The sequence below is a fragment of the Magnolia sinica genome, chromosome 2 (assembly GCF_029962835.1).
Source record: "Magnolia sinica isolate HGM2019 chromosome 2, MsV1, whole genome shotgun sequence".
Lineage (NCBI taxonomy): Eukaryota > Viridiplantae > Streptophyta > Magnoliopsida > Magnoliales > Magnoliaceae > Magnolia > Magnolia sinica.
The window spans coordinates 24,977,964-25,004,199 of NC_080574.1; the positions used below are offsets into that span (position 1 = coordinate 24,977,964).

The 26,236-nt window shown below is 38.5% G+C and overlaps 2 protein-coding genes across 10 annotated transcripts in view; both read right to left on the minus strand.

The window, feature by feature from the left end:
• Positions 1-8,405: 8,405 nt before the first annotated feature.
• LOC131236710 (uncharacterized) overlaps positions 8,406-26,236 on the minus strand; it is a 34,968-nt gene continuing 17,137 nt past the window's right edge. For 4 of the 9 annotated variants that reach the window (XM_058234088.1, XM_058234089.1, XM_058234090.1 and 1 more), the window contains 10 exons: positions 26,012-26,067; positions 25,790-25,828; positions 25,527-25,671; positions 23,981-24,162; positions 23,834-23,901; positions 19,804-19,876; positions 19,673-19,734; positions 18,659-19,586; positions 18,066-18,356; positions 16,411-17,138 (listed from right to left, as the gene is read on the minus strand). In XM_058234088.1, coding sequence (XP_058090071.1) covers positions 16,865-17,138; positions 18,066-18,356; positions 18,659-19,586; positions 19,673-19,734; positions 19,804-19,876; positions 23,834-23,901; positions 23,981-24,162; positions 25,527-25,671; positions 25,790-25,828; positions 26,012-26,067 — 2,118 coding nt within the window. In that variant the 3' untranslated portion in view covers positions 16,411-16,864. Of the gene's footprint in view, positions 8,918-15,370; positions 16,309-16,349; positions 16,369-16,410; positions 17,139-18,065; positions 18,357-18,658; positions 19,587-19,672; positions 19,735-19,803; positions 19,877-23,833; positions 23,902-23,980; positions 24,163-25,526; positions 25,672-25,789; positions 25,829-26,011; positions 26,068-26,236 lie in introns of those variants that run through there. The other 5 variants (XR_009166854.1, XR_009166853.1, XR_009166852.1 and 2 more) reach the window with 5 other exon arrangements.
• Positions 9,136-11,143, minus strand: LOC131236712 (uncharacterized protein At2g29880-like). The gene is made up of 2 exons (XM_058234095.1): positions 10,175-11,143; positions 9,136-10,059 (listed from the first exon to the last, which is right to left on the minus strand). Exons 1-2 carry the CDS (start codon positions 10,448-10,450, stop codon positions 9,481-9,483), a joined length of 855 nt encoding a protein of 284 aa, XP_058090078.1. The 5' UTR covers positions 10,451-11,143; the 3' UTR covers positions 9,136-9,480.

The window sequence follows — 26,236 nt, forward strand, 5'->3', positions numbered from 1 at the left end:
TTGAAATGATGTTTACTTGTCACTAACTTATGTTGGTTTAAGGTATTTGGCTTTTGGAGCATATTTGGATACCCCGAAATAAGTTACTTTGTATACCTACAGCAGTAGATAAGTAGCTTATTCGAGATAAGTAAGCTTGGTTTAAGATCAATCATAAGTAACTTTTTTACTTAAAGTTACTTAATCACTTCAACTTAAGAAGTAGAAACCAAGATAAGCTACTTAACGCATAGGTAGCTTATATCATTTTACTTACAATCCAAACTCCCCAGTATCAACACTATTTCCCTAAATTTTATTTCATATAATTAAGAAGTTGGTAATATCCAAACATGAAATTGAGGAAACCCACTTGTCTTAAGGTTTGACTGTGAAACAGGATACAATGTTCATCTACCATAGCTCAAGTATGCTGTACCAACTAGCCACTCATGTGCATAAACATGGTATGCATTCATGCCAATCAGCTCACTCAAATTAGGGCCCCTATTGTGGATGGAGGATGACCCTAAAAATAAAAAACAAAAAAATAAAAATACCCTAAATTTGAAAAAAGTGCTCCTCGATATTATCTAGAACTCTTCGATATTATCGACATGTAAACCTTGATATATCGACTCATTGTCGATAATATTGAGCCAATACAATCCCTTATACGAAACATTTTGTTGTCGAATCTCATATATGGTCGATTATATCAATGATAAGTCATCGGTAATATCGAGTCTGGATCGATAGTATCGATAACTAATGATTTATGTCCACTGAATTTCATGTTTGCCCCGCTCAATTTTCAATTTTTCCCGCTAAATTTCATGTTTCCCCCGCTGAATTTCATTATTTGCCCTGCTGAATTTCATGTCTCCCCTGCTCAATTTCATATTTGCCCCGCTCAATGTCTAGGTTCCCTCCCTCAATTTCTAGCTTGCCTTACTAAAATTTCATGCCTGTCTTGCTCAATTTTCATGCTTGCCTCAAGCAATTCCATGACAAACAGCGTCGTTGAATTTAACGAGCACCACACGAAGTCATTCGTAACTTTGAAGCCTTGATCCATATAAGCTTAATTCATTACTTACTCTTTGTTTCCTAAAGAACAATATCATTCTCATCTATTATGGAACATGAGTACTCGGTCCTCTATTATTTAATCAAGTTCTGTATTATGGCAAGTTTACACGTACAGTTTTCAGTTTGCCCCGCTGAAATTCATGTTTACCCCGCTAAATTTTCAGTTTGCCCCGCTGAAATTCATGTTTACCCCGCTAAATTTTCAGTTTGCCCTGCTCAATTTCATGTTTGCCTTGCTCAATTTCATGTTTGCCCCGCTGAAATTCATGCTTGCCCCGCTCAATTTTCAGTTTGCCCTGCTGAAGTTCATGTTTGCCCCGCTCAACTGAAGAAAATATTTATGGAAGCTAGCGAAGATGGTAGTTTATTTGTTTGGTGCCCGCAGTCCATCTTACTGACCATTGATTCAAGTAAATTGTATGATGTTTATAGTAATCTTGGAGTTCAGAATAATTTTAAGTCTGTGCATTTCAGTCCAAGTTCATTCTCTAATCACGATAGCCTTGGGATGGTTGATTCGAGGGATCGGTTGAATGCAAAAGGGCTGATTAAAACTATATTGGGTTATCTTACTGGTCCTGAAATCATTATGCCAGCAAGATAACCCAATATAGTTTTAATCGGCTCTTTTGCAATCAACCCATCTCTCGGATCAACCCTCTCAAAGCTATCGTGATTAGAGAAAGAACTCGGACTGAAATGCATATATTTGAAAATTTCCTCCACTACAAGATTACTGTAAACCTTGCACAATTTACTTGAAAATTTTCTTCAGTTGTTAGTCATCTAGTATAAAAGAGTTTGTCATTCTCTACTAACTAAACATAAAACACGAACTCAATAACAATTTTTCAGCCTATGAATCTTGTGTATATGTAGAAAAGCAACATAAGTGGTTAATGCTTTTAATCGTTCAATGTCCAACTACTATAAATTTTTCAACCTCATCTGCTACCATATATTAGAACTAAGGTCATTAATGACAATTTCCACATCAATTATTTGGGACTTTCAATAACTAGAATCTCTTCTAGATATCTACTTGCCAAGGCTAGAGAATCAGATACTGGTATTGTATTTTGCATTTCGAAGATGAGCAAAGTGTCGGAACTATGCGTATCCGTAGCAACTACCTTAATTCCAAACTACCAAATAGTGGGATTTTCCTAAGTTTTACCTATTAGTTGTATGGTTCAGTTGTAGAGGCAATGAATGATATTAACCTACCATTTATTAACAACAAAATTTGAAAATTTTCATATACTAAAGTTGATTAGCTAATTTCCATCCTTTTAGACTTCTACGGACCGATATGACTACAAGTAAATGTCCTAAAATCCTTTTTGAGGTTCGATTGATCTTATTTTGAACTTCATTAGTGATGCAAGAAAGTTTGGTTATCCAATGGGATACCACGTGTGGTCCCTTAGCTGGTAGATTGAAGAACAAGAGGATTTCATGTTTGCCCCACTGAATTTCATGTTTTCCCCGCTGAAATACATGTTTCCCCAGCTGAATTTTGTGTTTGCCCTACTTAATTTCATATTTGCCCCACTTAATTTCATGTTTGCCCCGCTGAAATTCATGTTTGCCCCACTGAATTTCATATTTGCCTCGCTGAATTTCATGTTTCCCTTGCTGAATTTTTAGGTTGCCTCACTCAATTTCTAGGTTGCCTCGCTCAATTTCAAGTTTTCCCCACTAAATTTCTAGTTTGCCTCGCTGAATTTCATATTTGCCCCGCTGCATTTCATGTTTGCCCCGCTGAATTTCAAATTTCACGTTTGCCCCGCTCAATTTCGTGTTTGCCCCGCTGAAATTCATGTTTGCCCCACTCAATTTCTAGGTTGCCTCGCTGAATCTTTAGGTTGTCTCGCTTATTTTCTAGGTTGCCTCGCTGAATTTCTAGGTTCCCTCGTTAAATTTGTAGGTTGCCTCGCACAATTTGTAGTTTGACTCGCTGAATTTCTAAGTTGCCTCACTCAATTTGTAGTTTGCCTCGCTCAATTCCTAAGTTGCCTCGCTCAATTTGTAGTTTGCCTCGCTTAAATCCGAAGTTGCCTCGCTGAATTTTTAGTTTGCTTCGCTGAATTTTTAGTTTGCTTCGCTGAATTTGTAGTTTGCCTAGCTCAATTCCTAGTTTGCTTCTCTAAATTTGTAGTTTGCCTAGCTCAATTCCTAGGTTGCCTCGTTGAATTTTTAGGTTCCCTTGCTGAATTTCTAAATTGTCTCACTCAATTTTTAGTTTGCCTTACTCAAATCCTAGGTTGCCTTGCTCAATTTGTAGTTTGCCTCATTGAATATTTACGTTGCCCCGCTCAATATCTAGGTTGCCTTGCTCAATTCCTAAGTTGCCTCACTGAATTTCTAGGTTCTCTCGCTTAATTTGTAGTTTGCCTCGCTCAATTTCTACATTGCCTCGCTCATTTCCCAAAATTTCCCGTTGAATTTGTACGTTGCCTTGTTCAATTTGTATTTTGCCTCGTTCAATTCAAGGTTTCCTTGCTCAATTTCTACGTTGTCTCGCTCAAGTCCTAGGTTACCTCCCTCAATTTTAAAAGGCATTCCAAAGTTGAAGTAATAATCACTGTTCACTAAGACAAGTTTTCATCATATAGCCAAATCTTTTTGACAAACACAGTTGAGTTGGTAAAAAAAACGACTCAAAATATTGGTAAGATTACCATACATTCTTGTTTTGATATTAATCCAAATGGTAACACATCAGCAATTTTCTCAAATACAAGAGGTTCTCACGAGTTGAATTCTTTTCTATAGAAAATCAAACAATAAAAGCCATCTTCAAATGAAAGTTAGTGCCTTAATATTTGGTGAGCCATAAAAATGAAGATCATTTGGCTGTTTTGTAAAGCCAACAATACTATGTCATCTTAAAGAATTGCATCTTTTTATTTTATTTATTATTATTTTTACCTTCTTTCCATTAGGCCATGTTTGGAAACCATGAATTCAGTGCCAAACAGTAGAAAAAGAAAATAGATTTCCTTTGATGTGACCATTTGTTTTTATTTTTTTTTGTTACACCCAAATCCATAGCTTAACTGGTAGACTAAGTGGAGATACCTTGTTTCAACACTTGAGGTCTTGGCATTGATCCCTAGTGGGGGTGGCTAACATGGAGTGTGTGTACTGACATGGGTGTGCACTAACAAGCTAACCCAAATATTAATATATATATATATATATATTATTTATTTTGTTTAGATAGCAAGCTACCTATAGCTACGGTTATAATCCGTAGCTATAGGGCTACCGCGAGATTCGGTGACCTTACTGGACAGGGCAACGAGTGGCGGGGGCGTAGCCAATTCGGTGAGCCCGCCCCGTTTCGGTTCTAGAGCTACGGATATATAGCTACGTTTTAATCCGTAGCTATAGAGGGCAGCCACTTTACACCAGCTTACTTAAATCAGGGGTATTTACGTCCTCAAATTAGCTTTCCGCACGTGCAGGTCTAAGTTGGTACGTTAAGTTTGGTTTGCTTCAATAAAACCGCTGGATAAAAGGTGGGATACACAGTTGTAAATTTCTCAGTTAGAAGCTCCGGTCCAGAGACACTGGAGTCTGGACACGAGCCCATGGCTCGGCGTTCCGTGCCGTTTGGAAAAGGTGGTCATTTGATACTCTGGCAGAGTCGACGCTTCATACGCAGGCACCCAGTAACTGTACACGACGCATACATTTACCTCAAACTGTACAGCCCCAAAATTAGATTGATTGAACAATCCTAACCTCTGATTCGTTACAGTATTTTTTTTAACAAAATAAAAATAAAAATAGGAACATTGGATTTTATTTTATTTTAAACCGCCAATGCGGTAGTTAGAAAATCAAATAAGTGTGGTTTTTGGTTCATGGTGCATCTAGAGTAGGACCATAATTTGAATTATTTGTATGCAGGCCCACGTATCATTCATCACTCACAAAGTATATACGCCGTCCCCGGTGAGGACACCAGATCAACCATCTGAGTCACGCGTCATCTGTACGGTGTTCTGATGATCGCCGACCATCTGCTTTTTTTTTTTTAATTTTATATATAAAAAAGCTGCTCTCAGACTATTTAACCATTTGAGGCTGCATGCTTGCCTACGTTGCACACGTGTATAAAATACAGGCTATTCTTCAGGGGAAGCCCATTGTGTACGTGCCCTGCTCAGCAGGTCACGTGTGTACAGCGAGCGTCTACCGAGCTGGTCTTTTTAACACACACACAGAGAGAGAGAGAGAGAGAGAGAGAGAGAAGAAAATTGTCCACTAATTCATGATGGCCGCAACTATGAGGCACCTTCGTGGAGGTCAATGAAGCGTGGTCTCTATGCACACGTGTAATTGTAAACATGCATAGTGATCGTGACCGTTGATCTGCTCCACCACCCAGATGACAGGATGAAATTTTCAATAATTCATGAACTCCGAGCCAAGTGTGGACCGCTGCTCCTTGGATTGAGGATTCCTTCTGAAGATACTAATTCAAGCACGCAAGTTTTGTCACACGTGCAGTATCAAGCTTTGTTTGATCCTGCGTCAGGGTGTGAGTCATCTGATTCGGGCGGAATCTGAACTATTTTCACTATTGGAATAGGATTGGATGCTACCAAGTCTGAGTTGATTTGGACAACTTACATTAGGATCGGACCAACCACAGGTTACTTTGGAGAAAGGCTGTGATGAGACCGTAAATAAATTTTACCCATGGAACACCATGGGACCAACCTAGCATAAATTTTAAATTTTGGCTTAGTTGAATGGTAAGATCTTGTATCACTTCCCTTTCAAATTAGGGTTTTGTATATGTTTCGATAAGATTTGACAACATTAGATTCGATATTGTAGATACAGACACATGGCAGTTATAAAATCTTCACAATGTGTACTAAATATATAGAGGACAACTCATTAATGATCAAGCCTTTGAAGAGGCATGCTACTCGTGTGACTTGAGGATAAAAAGTAATGTTGGGGTTACATGGCATGATCGATAACCAATCTTTATGATAAAGACGCATACGATGAAGGCAAAGCACGAGTAATTAAAAGCAACCACCATTTTATAACTAATAATATACAATGTCGCCACGTAGCAGCGATTACTCTCACGATGTTGTCAGGAAGTGTATAAATAGCAAATGAGAATGCAAAATAAATGATTTAAAAAAAAACATTCAATCAATCAAACCCAATATAACTCAAATCTAGTGCAACACTACTTATCATGTGGGATATTTATTAGCTCCATTGCTCATCAATGTGGAAACCCTTATCTTATAGGAGTAGTTCAATCCGTCCCCAACTTAGTCATAATCTACTGTAGTTCCCTTCTATATGCGCCAATGTGCCGGATATGAAGGAATACCATAAACCATAATGCATTGGGTCGAAAGATCTTGGAATTTCTTATTCCTTACTCATCAGCGCGTTGCTTTGGTTAAGCACCACATTGCTTTCAGCCATGATAGTGATCTCGTGTTAGTGGTAGGTTTCACTTTTCCATCTCTATCTCCAATTTCCGCTTTATCTAACATTTGTTGTACCTTCGAAAGTCATTTCCAAGACAAAAAAGAACTCATGGGAGAAAAGGCCCTAACATTCCCAAATCGTCTAATAAGCATACTCGACGGTTGATATAATAAACAATTGGTCTTCCGACCAATTAAATACACACTGCTCTATCTCAATGCCAAGAGTCAGTGGCTTTCGACTTGAATCAGACTGCAAATTAGTTTTGACACACACGCAAACTACATATATGCACCACATGGTCAATTTTTAGACCAACAATATCATTTCCCCATCAAATAAATGAGGAATTATAAGACAATCTGGTTTTCAATTTTGATAAACGGGGCCTCTAGTTCATTGATCCTAGACGATGGTCTTCTGAGCCCAGCATCGATGGATGATGAACCCAAAAGAAAACTCCTTCGTATGGCAATCCTAACCTTTCAATTTCTGGCCCATGTATAGAAAAGCAGAAAAGAGAACTAGAGGAATAGCACAGACCACATTTAACTGAAAGGGGTTGAGATAGGAGGCTAGCGTCTTTAAATATGGAAGAGTTTCAAGTAATGGTCCATCCATGGTGAGAAACAACAAATGAATGGTATGGATCACTGAACCACAACCCCACTTGTCAAATATAAATCCCCATAGACAATGCCTAACCTAAGCCTGCCTAAGATCCTATGGGGCTGTTTGGACGGTGGGATTAAAGGGATTAGGTGGGATGGGTTTTTAAAAAGGTAATAATTAGCTTTGTCAGAGAATTGTCTCAATACCATGGGTTTTCTAATTCCATCGGCTCCCGTGCCATGGCGTTTGGATGGCATGAGAATGAAAAGTTTTTACAACTCATATTCCACATGATGTTTAGATGGGAGGTTTAGATGGCTGCGTTTTAACTCCCATCGCATAGGATATTTGGATGGGAGGTTTAGATGGCTGCATTTTAACTCCCATCGCATACGATGTTTGGATGGGAGGTTTTCTACAACTCCCATACCGTACGTATGTAGGAATGTGGTGTGTATATATTTGTATATAGATATAATTGTTGGGGCTATGTGGGGCCCATAGAGAAGGGCGTGACAAAGACACTCCGTTCATCTTTTTTCAAATCTGACAATCGGTCAGGACATTAAAACTCAGGTGGGCCACACAAAATGAAATACTAGGAACAAAAACATCCATCGTTGAAAGCTTCTTGAAGCTGACAATGATGTTTATAGGAAATCCGAACCATTCATAAGGTTATTTCACTCAAATAAACGGTAGGCATAAATATCAATCTTTCAAAACGAATGGACAGAGTGGATTTGTCACGCCCATCTCTAAGGGCCTCATGCCAGCCCGGGCACAGGAATATCACTTACACGAGGTCACAGTCGATCCACTTCCCGGACAAGCCAAAATATGGTAGATCCATCTTTTCGGAGTACAAATGGGAGCGAGATGTTAGATCACAGCCGTCTATCTAATGACCGATGGACCGTGTTTTAGAAATCATGGCATCTGAGATCCCGTCCAGTGAATACCTCCAAATCCACTTTATGAATATTTGACCATTAACAAATTTCATCTCAACTGGTAGATTTGCATCTATAGATGGAGATGGAATTCTCCACGAGCTGATTGGATCTCACACACGTGCTCAACGTCTCTGTTCCTGTAGCGAGTGCACTTTTGATTAGTATCCTACGTGCCAAGCATGTGTGGCATATCACTTTTTGAGACAATGAGTTTGGTGCAGCCTATTAAAAGGAATTCAACCGATACACTATTAAACATGCTTTATACATTACCATTTTCCAACTTTCAAAAGCTAAATATATCTCCATGCAGATGTAATTACTAGTTATGAAAAAGTCCATAAGTAATTATGTTACAGTCCATAGCATATTCAGCGCAGTGACATGAGCTGAATAAAAAGAACCAAAATAAAATTTTCGAATATGAACTTTACAATGATCGCCGCATCATGGTTTCCATTTTCTTCATCACATTCTCTGTGTGCGTTAGTGACACCTGTGGTTGGTGAAGTACAGGTCGGTTTTGAGGACTGACGTAGTTGATGACTGGTGCGATTCTCATTGCAATGCTCACTACCTTTCAGCACTGGACTCTCCCGGCCGTCTGGAATTTCATCTCCTGGTACGTTTGGGGAGCCACTTCTCCAAGCTAACCAATCTATAGATGCTTCTGCAACGGAACTATAACCGTAGAAATGTGCCCTGGAATAGCCATCCACCTGTGCACGACACTCTTCCTAATCATAATATATTCTGGGTCTGCGACCAATGAATACAACATATACCTTCTTAGCCATCTGCACATTAACAGCACGATGCAAGCAAATATCAGGATATTTATAACAACCTGATTATGATTGTATATATTTGTATCTAGATATTGATCGGAATAAATCATATAACTGGCTATATTACATTTATTAGAGCACCCGACTATTCTTTGGGATTTTAAGAACATACCTTTCCCTGATGATAATTGGGACACCTGTAAAAGATATAATGTGTACATGTTGCATTAAAAAACAATGACATGTGCGTGAACAAATAATATACATTGCGTTATGCATATTTAAAACGATATTTCAGATTGAGCTAAATATCAAGCATCCATGCACATCATAAAGCCAAACCGTAAATAGTTCAAGGATTATAGTTATTACATGTCCCCAACATCCAAACCAAATATAAAAGTCGATAGTTTAAATGTTTCATCTTCCAAGCTATCTCCACAGAAGGTACCTGTCAAGAGCATAAGACACTAGCACAAGCGTCTACCAAGCATGCATCATATATAAAACATCTAAAGTCATGGATCTGCACTACCAACGTTTTTCTGAGAATTGTGGAGAATTTGTTTTAATCATTCCATGCGGCGTTCCACTCGGAGACTAACAAAGAAAGAAGCGAGTTGTTTGTCCCTTGAGAGGAGCTGCCCAACTTCGATAAACTCGGCGTTGGTCAACCCCTCTACCTCTTCAAGGATGTCCAACACTTTAGTGGTACGATTCACTTCTTCTCCAAGACCAAAATTACTCATGGCTTCGGTAACGTGAGTTAGAGATATCCCGAGTACGTCACAAGGACGAGTACGACACAGCCGCTTCGAAGTAGTACTACCGCCAGTTTTATTCCCAGAATCAGGTGTACGTTTAGGTGTACTTCGACCAGACTGATTTTCCCGAGACTGATTGTCAGAAAATCGCGATTTCATCGCCGAGTCCCCTAAATTGTTCGCGAATAGATCCACACTATCTTTCAAATCCTCATCCTCATCTGACCATATTTGATTTAAATCTCGTTGGACACGTGACGAGGATGCAGCCAAATTCCTACTGCCTTGTGCGTATCTACCAATCGCCTGATCATCACTGACGATGACAACTAAATCATCCATCCTCTCGATCCGCTTTCCTCGGAGTCTTTCAGTTCGTGAATGACACTACAAAAAGATTATGGGTAGATGAGTAACCACCATTCTCATTGTAATACAGATAATACAAGTATTGACGACATTTTAATAAGGACATATCAAACAATCCAAAGTTATGTCTTACCCTTGGATAGGCTTCCCATACTTCGTCTGGCGCGGTTACAACCTTTCGTTCGTTATCCCAACCGAAGCCGCTAGCAGCGAGCATATCTTTCACATCATTATAGCATTTCTTGTGATATTTCATACGGTTTACGACGTTTGACCAATTCACGCATACATGAGTTTCTTTAGAAACTTGCTCAACCGCAGCTTGGTATGCTTCCCTTTTAAACCCATTGTCTGCTTTGCGTCCTAGGGCAATCTGTTCTAGCAACGTGTTCAACAAAACTTGATCCATTGCATTGGTCCACTTTATTTTCTGAGCTCAGTAAGATGGCTCGACAAGTGATCTAGCGGGTTTTGCATGAGGCGAACATCGCGTTGGAGGAGTCAGAGTTTTAATGGGAGATTGTGTAGGAGTCGCAGCAGGACTAGACCACATATCCGATATATGGCCTATAAGTAATAAATAAAAAATATGAGAACATGTGACATATGACTCACTTGAATACTTTAAAATGTGAAATTTAATCATTTCGTTCATATTCTCAAAATAGATTTCACATTCCAACATTAAAGATTTCATTTTCAATAGAGCACGATTGAAAGACTTCTACTACATTGCTTTTAAATATAAGATACAAGAAAAATATCAGTTCCTACTATTGCAGAGTGAGTCTACTCAAATTCGTTGGGCGATTGAATCACGTAGTGTAGACCACGAATCTTTTTACCGCTGAGTAACCTGTACCACCCAGTGCCTCTCGTCATTTGCTGAAGCCTCATATGGTGATGGATTGCTTTCCACATCTTCCATATGTATACCAGCACCACCTACATATTGGTCTGAATCACGTTCACCCAATATGAAGTTATGGAGCACCGCACATGCAACTACAATTTTCACTTGCGTTTTCAGAGGATATTGCACCGCCGTTTTCAAGATTGGAAAGCGACCTTTTAATACTCCAAATGTACGCTCAATCACATTTTGAAGTTGTGCACATTTATAGTTGAATAACTCTTTATAATTTGTGATAATTTGCGGGTGATCTCTCAGTACGATATTCTTGGAGGTGGTATCTGACACCACGGTATGGAGCCATAAAGCTCGGAGAATGCGCGTATCCTACATCAATGATATAGTATTTTCCTACAAATACTTATCGTAGTATTTGAAAGTAATTATCATAGAAAAATATACAAAAGAGCTTTGTCATAATTGTAAGGGTTACCGTTTGGGACATTTAAGGGATCATCAGATCATGTGAGTGTTATGTAACACCCATGCGTCTGAAGCAGAACCCTCCCAGCCGGATAAAATGTGTATAAATTTCATATCAAATCCACATGCACCAAGCACGTTTTGGTATAAGAAACCTTTTCTCTTACGGAAACTAGCTTAGTGGGTCGTTTGTACATGGACAGGAATGTGGGTACCATCTATTACATCAATGTAATTCTAAAATTACATGGTCCAAACTAATTTTATTAGTTAATGTTACATAACTAAATGACCATTATTCAATTTTCAAAGATACATAGTTTAAACTTATACCTAAAAGTATGTTGACCAAAATGGATTTGATTGAATCTCGACAGGGATTTCAGCAGTTGCCTGTTGAACGTACGTAGGATAGAGAGACATAATTGCATTAAGAACCCGGTTGAAGTGACGACTGATGGTTTCACCTAAACATATAAACCGGTGTTCAATTACCCGATTACGCACGCTATGTCCTACTGTGTGTAGGAATATCACCAATTGCTCTTCCAAGCTAACGTGTTGTGTATCACGTAAAAAAGTCTTCTCACGTAAATCATTATATAACCGGAAAAAATTTGCTCGCGTCATCCGCAGCTGAGTAATACAATCCCTATCAGAGGTACGAATAATAGAATTGATGAACCTCACCCGATCATCATCTCCTATATGAGTTGGCCGATTAAACATATACGTTTGGCAATATTCCCCAACGGCAGCGACGCAAGCAACCGTGACAAGAATCACGATATAACGGCCCAGTTCATCCACGTTCAGGTTATCCATTTCCTAAAAATTCACACCAAACATGAAATCAATCTTCCTCATATTATTCGTTTCATGAATTCGTGTGATGTAATCATAGTTAATGTTGTTACGAAGTTGGATAAGAGTATGGAGTGAGCTTGACTTAATAACTTTCACTGGTAATGACAGCCATGGAACACTAGTGGTTCCGCATTGAAGATTGGGATTTTAAGAAAACTGCGCTATTTTGGTGATAACCACCATACTCAATATTGAAGATTAGATTTTCATCTAAGATGTTAATTAACCATGAAGTGGGTCATGTTAGTCTCAATCCATAAGCTGATCTTGGATCTCAATCCAAAGATTAAACTAATGATCTGGACCATTATATTTATGATATATTTCAATCAAACTATTGATCAAGAGTCTAATCACCTATTTAAAAAATTTTATTTTAAGAAATTATGTAAAATCCACTCGACCAAACTACCTAATTATATATCGATCTGGATCATTAGATCCGAATTGTGATATAAAAAATAGGTCTTAGAAACTCTTAATTTCTTTTGTATATATGGAATGCCATGAGACTTCTACATGACATGAGATAGTGAGGATTGAACGTCCTATTGAAAGATTTCTGGGGCTAAAAAATTTCTTTTCTATATATGGAATGGAGCATCTATTTTTCTGGATCATGTTAGGACAAGGGCTAAAAAATGAAGGAGATCAAAAACTCAAGTGAGCTGCATGACAGGAGATAGTGAGGATTGAACGTCCTATTGAAAGATTTATGGGGCCATAAAAGATTTGGGTTAAGCTAATATTTTTTTTTTCCTGTTCAACCTAGAAGGAATGAACTTATGAACAGTGTGGATGGCATATAAACATCATAAATGTACTTATGAATGGTGTGGATGGGTCCCACAAAAGTAGACCTACTAATTCAAGAACTGTTTTATGAGGAGAAAATATGGAATATTAACAGTTAACTATAAACTACCATCAAATTAATAGCCATAAATAGTTTCAAAAATAATTCTTCAATAATCAACACACAAAACAACTCTAAAAAATCACAATTTTAATTTTATTTTATTTTATTATTATTATTTTTTTTATAATGGAATGTTCTTTATCAGCCATGTATATTTAAGCTTTGGCTAAATATTGAGAAACTTGATGGTCTTATTTGATACTCTAGCTGGATGCAAGCACATATAAACTCAAATAAAACAATCTACATTGTGGAACTCACAGTCATTGAGTCACAAAATTAGAATGGTTGAACAATCCTAACCTCTGATTCTTACACACTTGTTTGATGAAATAAGACCATTGAATATTTTTCATTTTTAACCATCAAGTAAATATGTTGTGCATCTTTCATCAGACCCATTCATTAGGTGTGACTCCCCAGAAAAGTAGCCTGAAATTTAGGGGTAGACATTTCCCTAACCGTTTTTTCCTGTGTGCCACTCACCTGAGTTTTGGATATGTTTGTGCCATGTCCTTACATGATCCAGCATAACTGTGGAATAAGTAGATTTGTCACAAACATCCAATGAGCCCCACTTAAGTTCCTATGACAGGAAGTTCCTTTGGAAAAGCCTTTCTCTGGCAAACCAGCATACATGGGAAAAGGGGCAGCTGATTTCCTGCCATACAAAAAGCTCTTAAAGGCCCCAAAATTAGTATAGGATCCTAGATTTATCAGCAGTATTGATGGGTTCTCTTCATATAAATCATTCCACAGAACCAATGTAACATATTGCTGAGATTTCAAAATTCTCGAGATATGGTTAAAAATCTCAGTTGTTTAAATTTTTCACGAAATTATTGCAATTTTAACGTTAAAATATTTAGAGGCTGACATAATTCAGTTTATAGTTTAAGATCCATTTTTAAAACTATTTGATAATCTATATATTAAAAATAAATGTTTTTTTCTTCATCTAACTATGCCACATAAAAAGATATAGAAAACCCCAAACAAAGCTGAAAATTATAAATTTTCTGATATATTTTAACAGTAAATAATTGAGTTTTCTTCATTGAACATGTCATTCAAGACATAAAAAATAAAAAATCAGCTCTTATGGTTAATGGGATTTCTTCTTCATATTAAAAAGTTCAGATTCAGGAAAAGGGTCTTCCAATAAGTTATCAACTAATGGTGAAAAAGAAAATCTTATTTTCTTAATTAATTGCTGCAAAATTCGAGATAAGAAATATCATGAAGTAAGAAAGTGAAAGAAGGAGAAATAAAAAATTAGCTCTTATGGTTACTCTCTCAAAACAAGAACTCAGCAAATAGTCCCCTAATCCCTGCATAAGGCAATGTGAAATTCGCTGATGAGAACCCAGGAAACCTCAATAGACGAAAACATAACGACAGATTATTTTGCAAAATCTCAATCACATTTGAGATGTCTGAACTTGGTTTTGCATTTAGGGAAGAGCTACAATGTTTGCTTCTTTCACACTCATGACATGGCTTGCAAACTAGAAATTCGAGTTCATGAGAAGTAAAAACGAGCTCTCCATTTATTGTTAGTCCTACACCAGCTCCACATATCTGCCAGCTCTGCCCACTAAGCTACTGTAATGGCTTTGGTTACAGGAAAGTAGAAAGAAATTGAATTATATAAGAAGATCATGAAGACTTGGGTGTGTACACCTACAAAGAGTTGTGAGTTAGCTTAACATACAACCTGCCTCATTTGCCAAACCCATCACATGGGTAGGACATTTGGCCTTTCCAGCAAGTGAACCCTGAAGGAAGGGTAACTGAACCAGGTTAGTCCATTCATTAGGTGGGACAACTTCTATGAAACGGTACTGCATGGTTGAATCAGAAAGGCCAACTGTTTGATCCGACATACTTGTGTATCTCATCTGGCGAGTGGACCGACCTGATTTTTAGACCATTTGATCATCATGATTGGGCCCATCTTTTGCATACCTACAGTGTCTTGCACGTATGACAGGTTGGCACGTGCGACACTACTTGTATGTTAACCTAGCCTAAAGTCACTCTAAAGCTAATCATGATTTACCCAAAGCTAAGTTAATCAATTTAGGCCACAAAATGAACATATCCCTTTGCTGCCATGAGAGAACCGTATTTTCAATTCAAGTTCTTGTTAAGTTTCAACAAAAAAAATAAAAAATAAAAAATAAATGGGTTGTATGGATGTAAGAATCACTTAATCAAATTTGCTCTTATGTATATTACATATCCCTATATAAAATGCCAGTGTATATCGTAAACAGAAATTTAAAAATTCCAATCAATTCAACATTTACCCCAAATACAACCATTTTCAGAACGCAAATTTCCATTCAAATCAGCATTTCCCCCCCTCTTTCACAACCATTTTCAAAATGCAAAATCATCTACATACAACATACTGAGATTTGAGGATTCCCTTGATTGAGTTCGGGTAGCTGGCTACACCACCTACCGATCGTCCACTTCCCACCTATTAGTAGGAAGGGTTTGCAGAAAAGGGTCAATGGACGGAAAGGGGTAATGAAAATAAAAACTGAGAGAAGAAGGAAAAGGGATTCCTTACAGAGAAGATGAGATGGTCCGGAAGTCCCTCTTCCCCACCTCCATTTTTATAGCCGTTAACCCCTACCAGCGTCACTAGGGAAGAATAATGTCGGCCATCAGCCCAAGACGGAGATGGCAGGGTCGGCGCAAGATTTCCGAGGCGGGATTAGGTGGGATTTGCTTCCATCCCTCCAATCCTTTGCAATCCCGTGCATCTGAAGTCGATCCTCTTCAATGCCGGCACGATATCCAAGAAATCCCATCAATTCCACCTTGAGCCCGTCGCCAAACAGCCGGTGCCTGGAAGAGTGGGATTTCGAAACCCACTCCCACTTACGCCCACCTAATCCCACCGCCCAAACACGCCCCATAATCCCTCAAATCAATAACCAACGACGACCTCAGACACTAAACTGGTGTTAAAAGACTCGGTGACTCAACCTTGTAGTGTTGAGTCATGACTCACCTGGTTTGGGGCTGAATAGGCCCGACTCAGGTGAGTCAACTCGGACGAGTTGCACCAGACTCAGGCAAGTCTTAAGACCAAACAATAAACCCAAAGACAACTTGAATTGCGCAAGTCCTTCAACAGAATCACAAGGCTACGTCAATCATTTTGGAGAATGGAATGTTAAGCTTCAACCTTATTTGCAGAAGAAATTAGAAAGATAATATCACTGTCCAATTGCAAACAAGAAACAAACTTTTTATTGATAATAATATTGGAAAACAAGATTTCAGAACACCTATCTTCTGCAACTGCAATAATAAATGTTTATACACAAAGTGAATTGCAATTATTAGTCTAACACAGTGGAAATAACCACAGTGCAATTACCTTACAGTTCATATTGAGTATCTTGCTTCAAATTGCAACCCAGCTACTCTCAAGTTGGATGTGAAAGAAAACATGACTGCAATTTCACAAATACCTGGAAACAACATTTTGTCACCTCTTATTAAGGCAAATGTTTCCAATCCAATCTGCTCACATATCCAAACACAGCCTGAAATTTGTTGCTAATATCAAATATCTTCTTGAATCACCAAGAATGCTTCTAGAAACTTCATGATCTCTCTATTTTTAAAATTTTGCTTTTGAGAGGCCTGAAGCTTCCAGAGGCTTCTAGAAGTCTGGATCAGATCCGCAGCCTCCTGCAAGTGCAATCATAAAGAGCCCCAAGGAAGCTTCTATGAGCTTCTTCCTCTGGCAATCTTAGAAACCGTGCGACCCTGGAGAATCCTGCATGGGGTTTAAATGATGGATTTTCCTCTGTAACTGGTCTTGGCTCCTTGAAGAGCTTTGGTGGCGACAACGCCCATTGCATTGCCCAAATAGCCAGAGGGCGCATGTAACATAGCGATCTGTACTCACCATCTGTGTTCCATCCTTCTGGAGTTTGAAAAGAATACCTGCATTGTGAGTAGAAATGAGTTGATTGCTTCGTAAAAAGGACTCCATTTCTAACACTTATTGATATGGAAATTCAAGGTTCCAAACAGCCTTTCTGGTACCATTTTAGGGGAATGAGCTTGTATACGGGACGCACCTGCATTTTACTGCATATTCTATATAATATTATCTAATCACAATTGAATTTGACCTCATGGGTGGGGGCCCTACCAATCACTCAAGGTATGGATGGGACATCAGCTTGTTACTGCGACACTCGCAGCCATGAAACTTCGTGCCTTTACATTCTGTGGAAGTCATAAAAACATGATTGTGGGTTGAACCATGGATCTTTTTCCATGGGCTCTGGATAAGGAATGAAGATTTCCGCACTTTTTGGGAGAAAGTTCTCAATTTTTGACCATTGAGCTATCCACATTTCATGAAACTAAAACAAACAGGTTATTTAGGATTCTTTTTCACAGATTTCTATTTTCATAGATTTCTTCTGATATAATGCTTTCCTTTCCAAATCTACTTTTTTGGTTCCACCTATCCAAACAGGCCCTTGAAATTTGTACTGTAATTTATTCAATTTTAACAAGACTATAAGCCAGCACAGAAAACATGTCAAAAATTCAGGAAAATGGCAGTTTTTTCCTTATTACCTAATGACTAGAAATACATTAAGAATACAATCATCAGTGCAAATGCAAGAACTGGTCTTGGGTTTAAGGATTCTGGCCAGAAAGGCATCATACTTTGGTATCCTCACCAGACTGAGAGGCATCATATTGAACAGGAGGATTTTCCTTTTCCACCCAAAGCATCTTTCCTCATTCATGGAAGAGGAATGTGGCATTTCCATGTAATTGCAGGTTGACTGTATTCTAGAATTTTAATTTCCTAATTTGACCTACTAAAAGTGAAGAAAAACCAGGACTCACCCAAGCCCTTCTTGGGACCAGGCGGCTTCATAGATTCCACGTGCGGTTCTAAATGCTGTTTCCACCATGCCTTCATGGATCATACCAGCAGCAACAGAATATGTCACTCCTGACCAGATCTCTCTTGACTGCATTGCTGTTTTGTCAACACTTCCATCAGGTCGCATACCATTCACCGCCCCTAGCTTTCCATCCTTCACCTTTAAAACGTTGAAATTGTAAACCTTTGTTAGTGCGCTTTTTGCTTGGTCGTCATCAACAATCGGCAAAAGACCACATGCCCTCGCATACCTGCAAGTGGCTATCCATCAAATCAAAGTAATAATGCAGGGAACTTCCATATGAGTGAATTCTGAGATAAATAGGAAATGTCCTCCTAGTATTCCAACTGGAATTTAAACACAAATTGGAGAGAGAATGTTTCTTGTATTGAATTCTTTCTAAAAAATCGTAAACATGAAATATCCCTATTCCCTAAAAAAAAAAAAAAAAAAAAAGTAAAGACAAAGTATCATTTCTTTTGACATTCCATTTAATGGTAGCATGTTCCTAATGGCATAGAACAAGGAAAGAAGCAACCCCTCGAAACATACCATTGTCCAGCTAACTGATCAGCCTGAATAGACGAACTTGAAGATCCGCCGCTGTCATCATAATTGAAATAAGAGCCATTCCACAACTTCTTGTATACAGTCTTTGCCATTTGAAACTTGGCCCAAAAATAATCCCCGGAAGCCTTGTCACCCACTAGGTGTGCCATTTCTGAAGCAGCCTGCAAAGCTGCCACCCAAAGCCCACCAGTATATGCACTCACACCACTCACTGACCATGCATCATAAGTCTGATCAGGAAAACCTTCGTTTTCAATCATTCCATCTCCATCCTTATCAAACTGTTCCATGTATGCCATTGCCGTATAAACTGAAGGCCAAACAGCCTGGGCAAATGACTTATCACCAGTTGAAACAACGTCTCTGTAAACTTGGAGAACGAATTTAGGATTCAAGTCTTTCCATCTGTTTGTGTCATAAAGGTTGTAAGCATTTACTTCGAACCATGGGTCATTTTGTCCAAGATCATGAGGAACAGCACCAAGAACCTTTCTTGGCACCAACTTGCAATCGGATATGATTTCCATTTTCCCAGGATCATGCATCATAACTGCCACCGCAAAGTCTCTTTGGATGCTCAGTTCGAGTTTTGGGAATAGCATGAGCAACGCAAATGATGAATAGAAATGGACATCATAAGTGTTACACATGTGATATTCAATCCCTTCAAGATAGAGGAACTGACCAATGTTTTCCTCTCCTTCTTGAAGCAATGATGTTCCAATAGCAGAAGCTGATGTGGCTGGACTGTGTATTTCCTCAAGTACAGATGTCATCCTGTCAAGGATATCAACAGCAGTATCATTTTGAGGGAGGATAAAGGAAGAGTTTTTATTATCCGAAGTGGGCTTATCAAGGGAGAACTTTCTCTCTCCAATGGTTACTAGATTCTGAACTGGTGCCAACCCATCTGCCAAATAGAAAATTTAAGTGTAAATTCACTGGGCCAAACAACATTGTTTATAAAGTAGATCTGAGCTGTGAGCTCCCAAATACCTGTCCAAACCGTCCCTCCGGCATTAAGGAAGTAGAGCTCATTGAAGAGAGTAATACGATACCTGCAGAGAACCTTCACAAAATATCACGTCTATAAGATGATAAGCTGGAATGCAGTAGGGGATTCTCACCATTCTGGAAGATTTTTGTCCTGCAGAAGAGGTCTTTGCCATGCTTCAATCTGGGACTCCCAATTTCCATGCTCTATATTTCAAAGGAATTAAAAAATAAATAAATTACAAACAAATCAATGCATTCACCTTGATGACAATTCATAGTATATAGTTTTAAAGTTCTTGTTTAAACACAAAGCTGAACTACTTCTTGTTTAGAGGTGGCTTCTAAAGCTGCATACTTAATGTATCGAGTGTCTTGAGTGATGTGCCTTACATATTAGACAATGAGTCCATCAAATGCCCAGCGTTCGAATCTGCATACCATACATTACCTAGATACTTCAAAACAAGGTTTCTTATACATGTAAACACTATACTCATGATGCATTCACAGACGATCAATTTGGTAAATGATGGCAAATTTTTCATGTTTTTTTATTTTTTATTTTTTTATTTACATTTTGCTACTGTATACTTTAGGAAGCATTGACAGGCATGCCTTTCTAAATTACCAACAATAGTTTTTTTTTTTTTTCGCCTTCCATACGGCAACATATTTAGGACACATCATGCTAATGCATGACATAAAGAGGAAGGTGCAAAGCAGAGCTTCCAAAGGTAACCAGGTAAAGTTTGGAGGGTTATTCTTATACATAAAAAGTGTATGATAAGACATTTTTATAGCTCCTATTTTCATGAACATAGGAAACATATCCTGTCCCACAAAGTAGCCAAGTCAGAAATAGCAATCCCACCAAAAACCAGGCTTAGAAACTCTATGACTTGACTCAGACCTTGAAGAAGAGGTGTGGGCATCGCATGCCCTACAGGCTATGGGTAACAGTGAGCTGAGTGCAAGTTCTTAAACTTATGTGGACACTTATGGCACTCCCGCTACTAAATACCTTGCTGGGAAATGAAATGATATTACCATGTCAAAGAATGCCTTTGACATGGCATGCTTTCCTCATGAAGCATCTCAGTTGGCTGAGTGTAGTTCTCATTGTTCAGACTTTAACGGTGCATATTAGATACATAGGTATTTGGTCCATCAACTTTACTAATACTTTTGCAAGGGGTGATTCAGGTGACTAAATTTACGAACTTCAAAGCAGCAGGATCCTAACTTTGGATATAGTTTACGAGCTCTTCCTAGCATCAAGAATTCTGTGAGTTTTTTAGCCCTATGTTCTAGGCTGGAAATCAAGTTGGTAAGAATATTGTCAGGAGTTTTCAAAATCAAACATGTTTTTGGGGTTTTACCTAAGCTACTTTGCAAAATGCTCTAGATTTCAAAAGATTCCTCCTATTGTTTTTAAAATGAATTTCCTACCAAGTCTGCAAGTGGCACAGTGGTTAGAAGGGGCAGCTTTGTTACCAAATACCATAGTTCAAATCCTAGTTAAGATGGTGCAAGATCCATCTGCACATGCACGCACCACGTGACGTGTGGTCAGTGGTCTGTAGGCAGCTCGGGCACCTGTGGTGCACTTTGTACTTCACACATAAGTATCACTAAGAGAAGCATGAGGAGTCTTCTTAAACTTTTCACAAATCAATCGAGCCATGGTCCGAGGCGGGGGGTGATTGGGTTTGACTGGGTTGACCAACTGGATGACATGGTGCAATGCTTGGGTGGTGGTTACATGGACTATTGGGTGACGTGGTGATTTCTGGGTGGTGATTAAGTGCACCAACAGACTTGGTGATGTGGCAGGAAGACTTGACTGTTTGACCCACAGTCAAAGTATTCGCCTGGGTTGGAAAAGTTCTTTGAAAAGTCACATGATTGTTCAGAATCAAGGTGTTTTGTATCCGTTACGATACGCCCCGTAAAGGCCGATACGTATAGGTAACGGCCATGACCATTACACGAATGAGGGTGAAACGGGGCAGATGATTTTTTTGGACTGTATCGGCTGATACGGTGGCTAGGGGTGTACAGAACCGAGTTAGCTCGGTTAGCTCACTCGACTCGACTCGACTCGACTCGAAAAAGCTCGATTCGACTTGGTTCGAAGCTGAGTTTGAGCCAAGTCGAGCTGATTGTTTGAGCTCGAAAAAATTTCAAACTGAGCTCGACTCGACTCGGATCGAACCCAACTCGGATCGAACCAGTTCGGTGGATTGAACCAGTTCGGTGACTCGGTTGCTTTGATATTGATGTTGCTCACCAAGTGTTTGATGAAATGACTCAACGAAGTGTGGCTGGTGGCAAGGTATGTATATGAAACAAATACCCTTTTTTTCTTGATTTTTATGTTACTTAGAAGGTGTTTGATGAAATACCTGTAAAACCACTACTGTTGTTTTACATCCAGTGAGATTTTGAAGGTGCAGTCCACGTGTTTGTGAAAATGCTGCACAGGCGAGCTGGCCAGTTAGGCTCGAGGACTAAGCCGAGCCGAGTTCGAGCTGGGGTCAACAAGTGGCCGAGCCGAGTTCGAGCTGGGGTCAACAAGTGGCCGAGCCGAGTCTAGCTATGCCAAGCTCGACTCGGTTCAACTCGTGTACACCTCTAATGGTGGCCATAAAGGCCGTTACGGGGCATAATGATTGTTACTACCATAACGGTAAAAAAAATGACCACTTTTTTCTATTTAAATCCATTTTTCTCCTCAGTTTTTCATTTTTCTCATTCCAAAAACTCTCCTAGATCATTTTACAATAGATTTCGACTACTAAGATTAAAACTGTAGATTAAAGTGATTTGAGCAAATAGAAGCTCCAAGGGCCATTTTTTTCAAAAAATTGAAAAGGTAATATATATATGCCTTTTTTCTGATTTCTAGTTCTAGTGCTTGATTGTGGTGTAAATATTAAAGGCATACAATCATGTTCACAAATTCACTAGGTAGCCCGATACAACACTCTCACCAAAGAGTTGACCATAACACTACCATAAACATGTTCAAAAATAAAATAAAAAAAATGAATACATATTTCCAATATTTATATTATTCTGGATTTTCTAGATATTTTTTCAGAATTTTTTGAGAAAAAGAAAATTTTCAACCGTTATGGGGGTCATAACGGTCGTTACGCCCCCATATCAGCCGTAATGGCCAATACCTGTATCGGTAATGGTGGTGACTGTTACGGCCACTGTTACTGATATGGAACACCTTGTTCGGAATGGGCATAGAACACAGCCTGAAATTCACTAAAGCCTCTACAAATAGAGGTTCAAGGCGGTGTCGGTTGGGTTGTCTACCCAATTCCAAATTCCATTCTCTCTAAAAATCCATATTCCAAAATTAGTTTTTTGCTCTCAAATTTCTGCTACTTTATTCACTGTTTAGACTATTATTCTATTCTGTCATAAAAAAAGAAAAGAAAAGAGAGTCATGGTTTCTAAGCCTATTCATCGCTGAAGGTGTTCAGGGTCAATCAACCAACACTGCTAGCTGCAGATCAACATAGAGATTGAGATTCATTACATCCTGGGGACAGATTTCCAGGAATCCAGAATGCAGACTTAGATTTAATCCATAGTGGGGGGTAAATAGCATCTTGAGGAAAGTGGCTCCATAAGACTTGAGGACACTTTCATTTGTTGTTCAGTCTACCAGTCCGCATGCCTAACAAGTACCAGTTTGAAAGTTCAGTTGTGCATGTGTCCAGACTTTGACAACTGTATGGTTTAGTTAAAATGTATATGGATTTTCATCCTATTCTTTAGTTCTCACTGAGCCAAGATATAGACAAAAGGTCTGTCTTGTACGAGTTCTAGAACATTACAGCTAGTAAGGATTTGATATATATGCATTTGCAATGACTTATTCCATTTTCTTCCTGATTTGCAGGCTGAAAACAAATAATTGGTGAGTTACATGATGTCCCACATACAAAGTGAGTCCAGAACCCCATTATTATTATTATTATTATTATTATTTAAGAGGTAAGCTGGGATCAAATTCATGACTTTGAGGTAGTGACACCTGCCCAATTGATTTTAGTTAGAGAAAATCATCCTATTTCTAAGGAGGGGATGGTATGTGATGTCATCATCGAACTGCAGATGTTTGTGTTTAGATAAACTAACCAAGAATAGCATCATGTACAAGATTTGCTGCTGCATCACCATGAGTGCCATAAAATTTGGTATAGCGCCTGCAATTAAAATTTTCAATTATCAATGCATGACCCAATTTATGATTAGCTTTGCGCACTCAAGGATTGGGTCACTCACCTGTGATAGGTCTTTCCACCGGGAAATTTTATTTCAGGGCAATCCCATGCCAATGAAAATGTAACAGTCCGGACTGTCTGAGACGGGACAGTAACAGAAGCTGCTATGGCTGCTCCAATAGATGATCCAGGTGCTGATGGCATTGATCTTTCCGTGCAATCAAGTTGGTCAAAGGAGCCATGCTATTAGAATAAAGAGGGATATCAAGCTAGGTAGACACCAACGATTAAGAGAGAGAGAGAGAGAGAGAGAGAGAGAGAGAGAGAGAGAGAGGTCAATCTTTTAATAGAAATTCCAGATGAAGTATATCAGAATAGATTTGGTAATACCTTTCTCTTGTTTATATGTGTTTTTGCAACTGGAACATATCTTTATCTTCTAACTATTTTGATCTATAACTTGTTTGTCCTTTGGAGTGTTCATGTATCACTTGGGCCTTGGGTTGGTACTGAATGAGATTGTGTTGGCATGCAATTTGCAAGTGTCGACAATGTGATCCTCTTCCATGGCGTGTTCTAGATCTTAAGTAAAATAGAAAGGTTGACATCCAGTGGGTAGTGAACCGTAAAACTTTTTCCAATCTATCATTTAAAAGCCAACACCAAATTGCCAGGAGAAAGGCTAAGATGTTGACGACGACGATGTAGATAGCTTACAGAAAATAAATTACAATTGTTACCATTAACATTATGGGTATACAAAGACCTTTCAAGTTCATTTATTTTCAATTTCAAAAATCTGATTTTAGATTTCATGATATACAGAATAACTACTGCCGCTACTATCCCTAACTAAAAGGTTTCACCAGAGCTGAAACTCCAAATGTCCCTCATACCTATAAAACTATAGAAGAGAAATTGAGCCTGTCCTAATGTTGGTGGCCTCAATCATACAACATTGAGGTTAGGAGTTCAGAATTCATGGTTACCTATAAAAAAAGAAACAAAGGAATACTTAAACCACCTAATGTAAATCCGCACAGAGTTTTTCTATCAAACTTACAAAGAATAACCGAACGAAGAATATATGATTTTTTGCACAGCAATCTTAGAAACTCTGAAAATTCTAGGCACTCATCCTGGACATGGACCTTCTTGCCAAAGAATGCATAAAACATCCCTTCCCTTGTCTGGGTTAATACAGAACAATCCAAACAACTGTAGAGATGAACCCAACATACAAAAATTTGAAAGGAAACAGGTACTTCCTGACATACCAGGGTGTGGCACCGTTTCAGCACACAAGGTGCCAAAGAATCACATAGATAAAAACAAGTCCTGGGTCTAAATACGACATCAAAAGCACGTCCCAACCACAATGCAGCATTGAAATATGCAGCTGATCAATAAAGATTAAAGTTGGGGGATTCACCTCCAAGTCATACTTTGAAAATGGTGACATTGCAGATAAACAACTCGTGTAAATAATGGTTTCAGTGTTCCCAATTCAAAATCACATGCAGGACTAATCTTGACATGCAAAAGGAGAAAAGACTGAAACACAACTGTATCATGAACATTTAAAGAACAGAGATGGATCATCAAACCTCTTTAATTTCATGCCACATGTCTCTTGCTGAAAAACCCTGACAATCTCCAGATATCAAGAAACAAGGACATTCAGAAACATGAACGTCTTGAGTTTCTTGTGCTGCTATGGCAAATGTTATGGGCGATAGTCCATTTGCAGTTCTGCATGGATGTATACAATGGCATTAGAAGCTTCCAGGAATTACACCAGTTCCCTTTCAAGCATTTTATAAACAATCAAACAGATTATTAAGGAACTAAATTAAGGGAAAGGACTTGCTTGTGATGCAAAAGAACTCCACGAACTCCATCCTTCATCCTATAAAGAGTTATAAATGTTACATGTTAGAATCATCATAAGCACAAGTACTAAAACAACTATAATATGGCAATGGATGGATCCAAACTGTTAAGCCTACATGACACCCATAGACAAAAATAATAATGATAAGTACAAAATAAAAAGAAAAGAAAGAGAAGAAAAAAGAGACCAAATTCTTACACTAATTTTGAATTGCTATGATTACCAGAAAATTCAGAATTCCCGCCTACAGAATTCTGCATGGATAAAGAATAAAGAGACAAGGTGAAGTTGTACTAGTTACTCTCATGAAGACTAAAGAATGTCAGTTCTCTAAATCGCAATATGCACATAGACAAGAACCAGTTTGCATTCTGGTATGATTTGAATGAACGCACCATCCACAGTATTCATAGATCAACCACT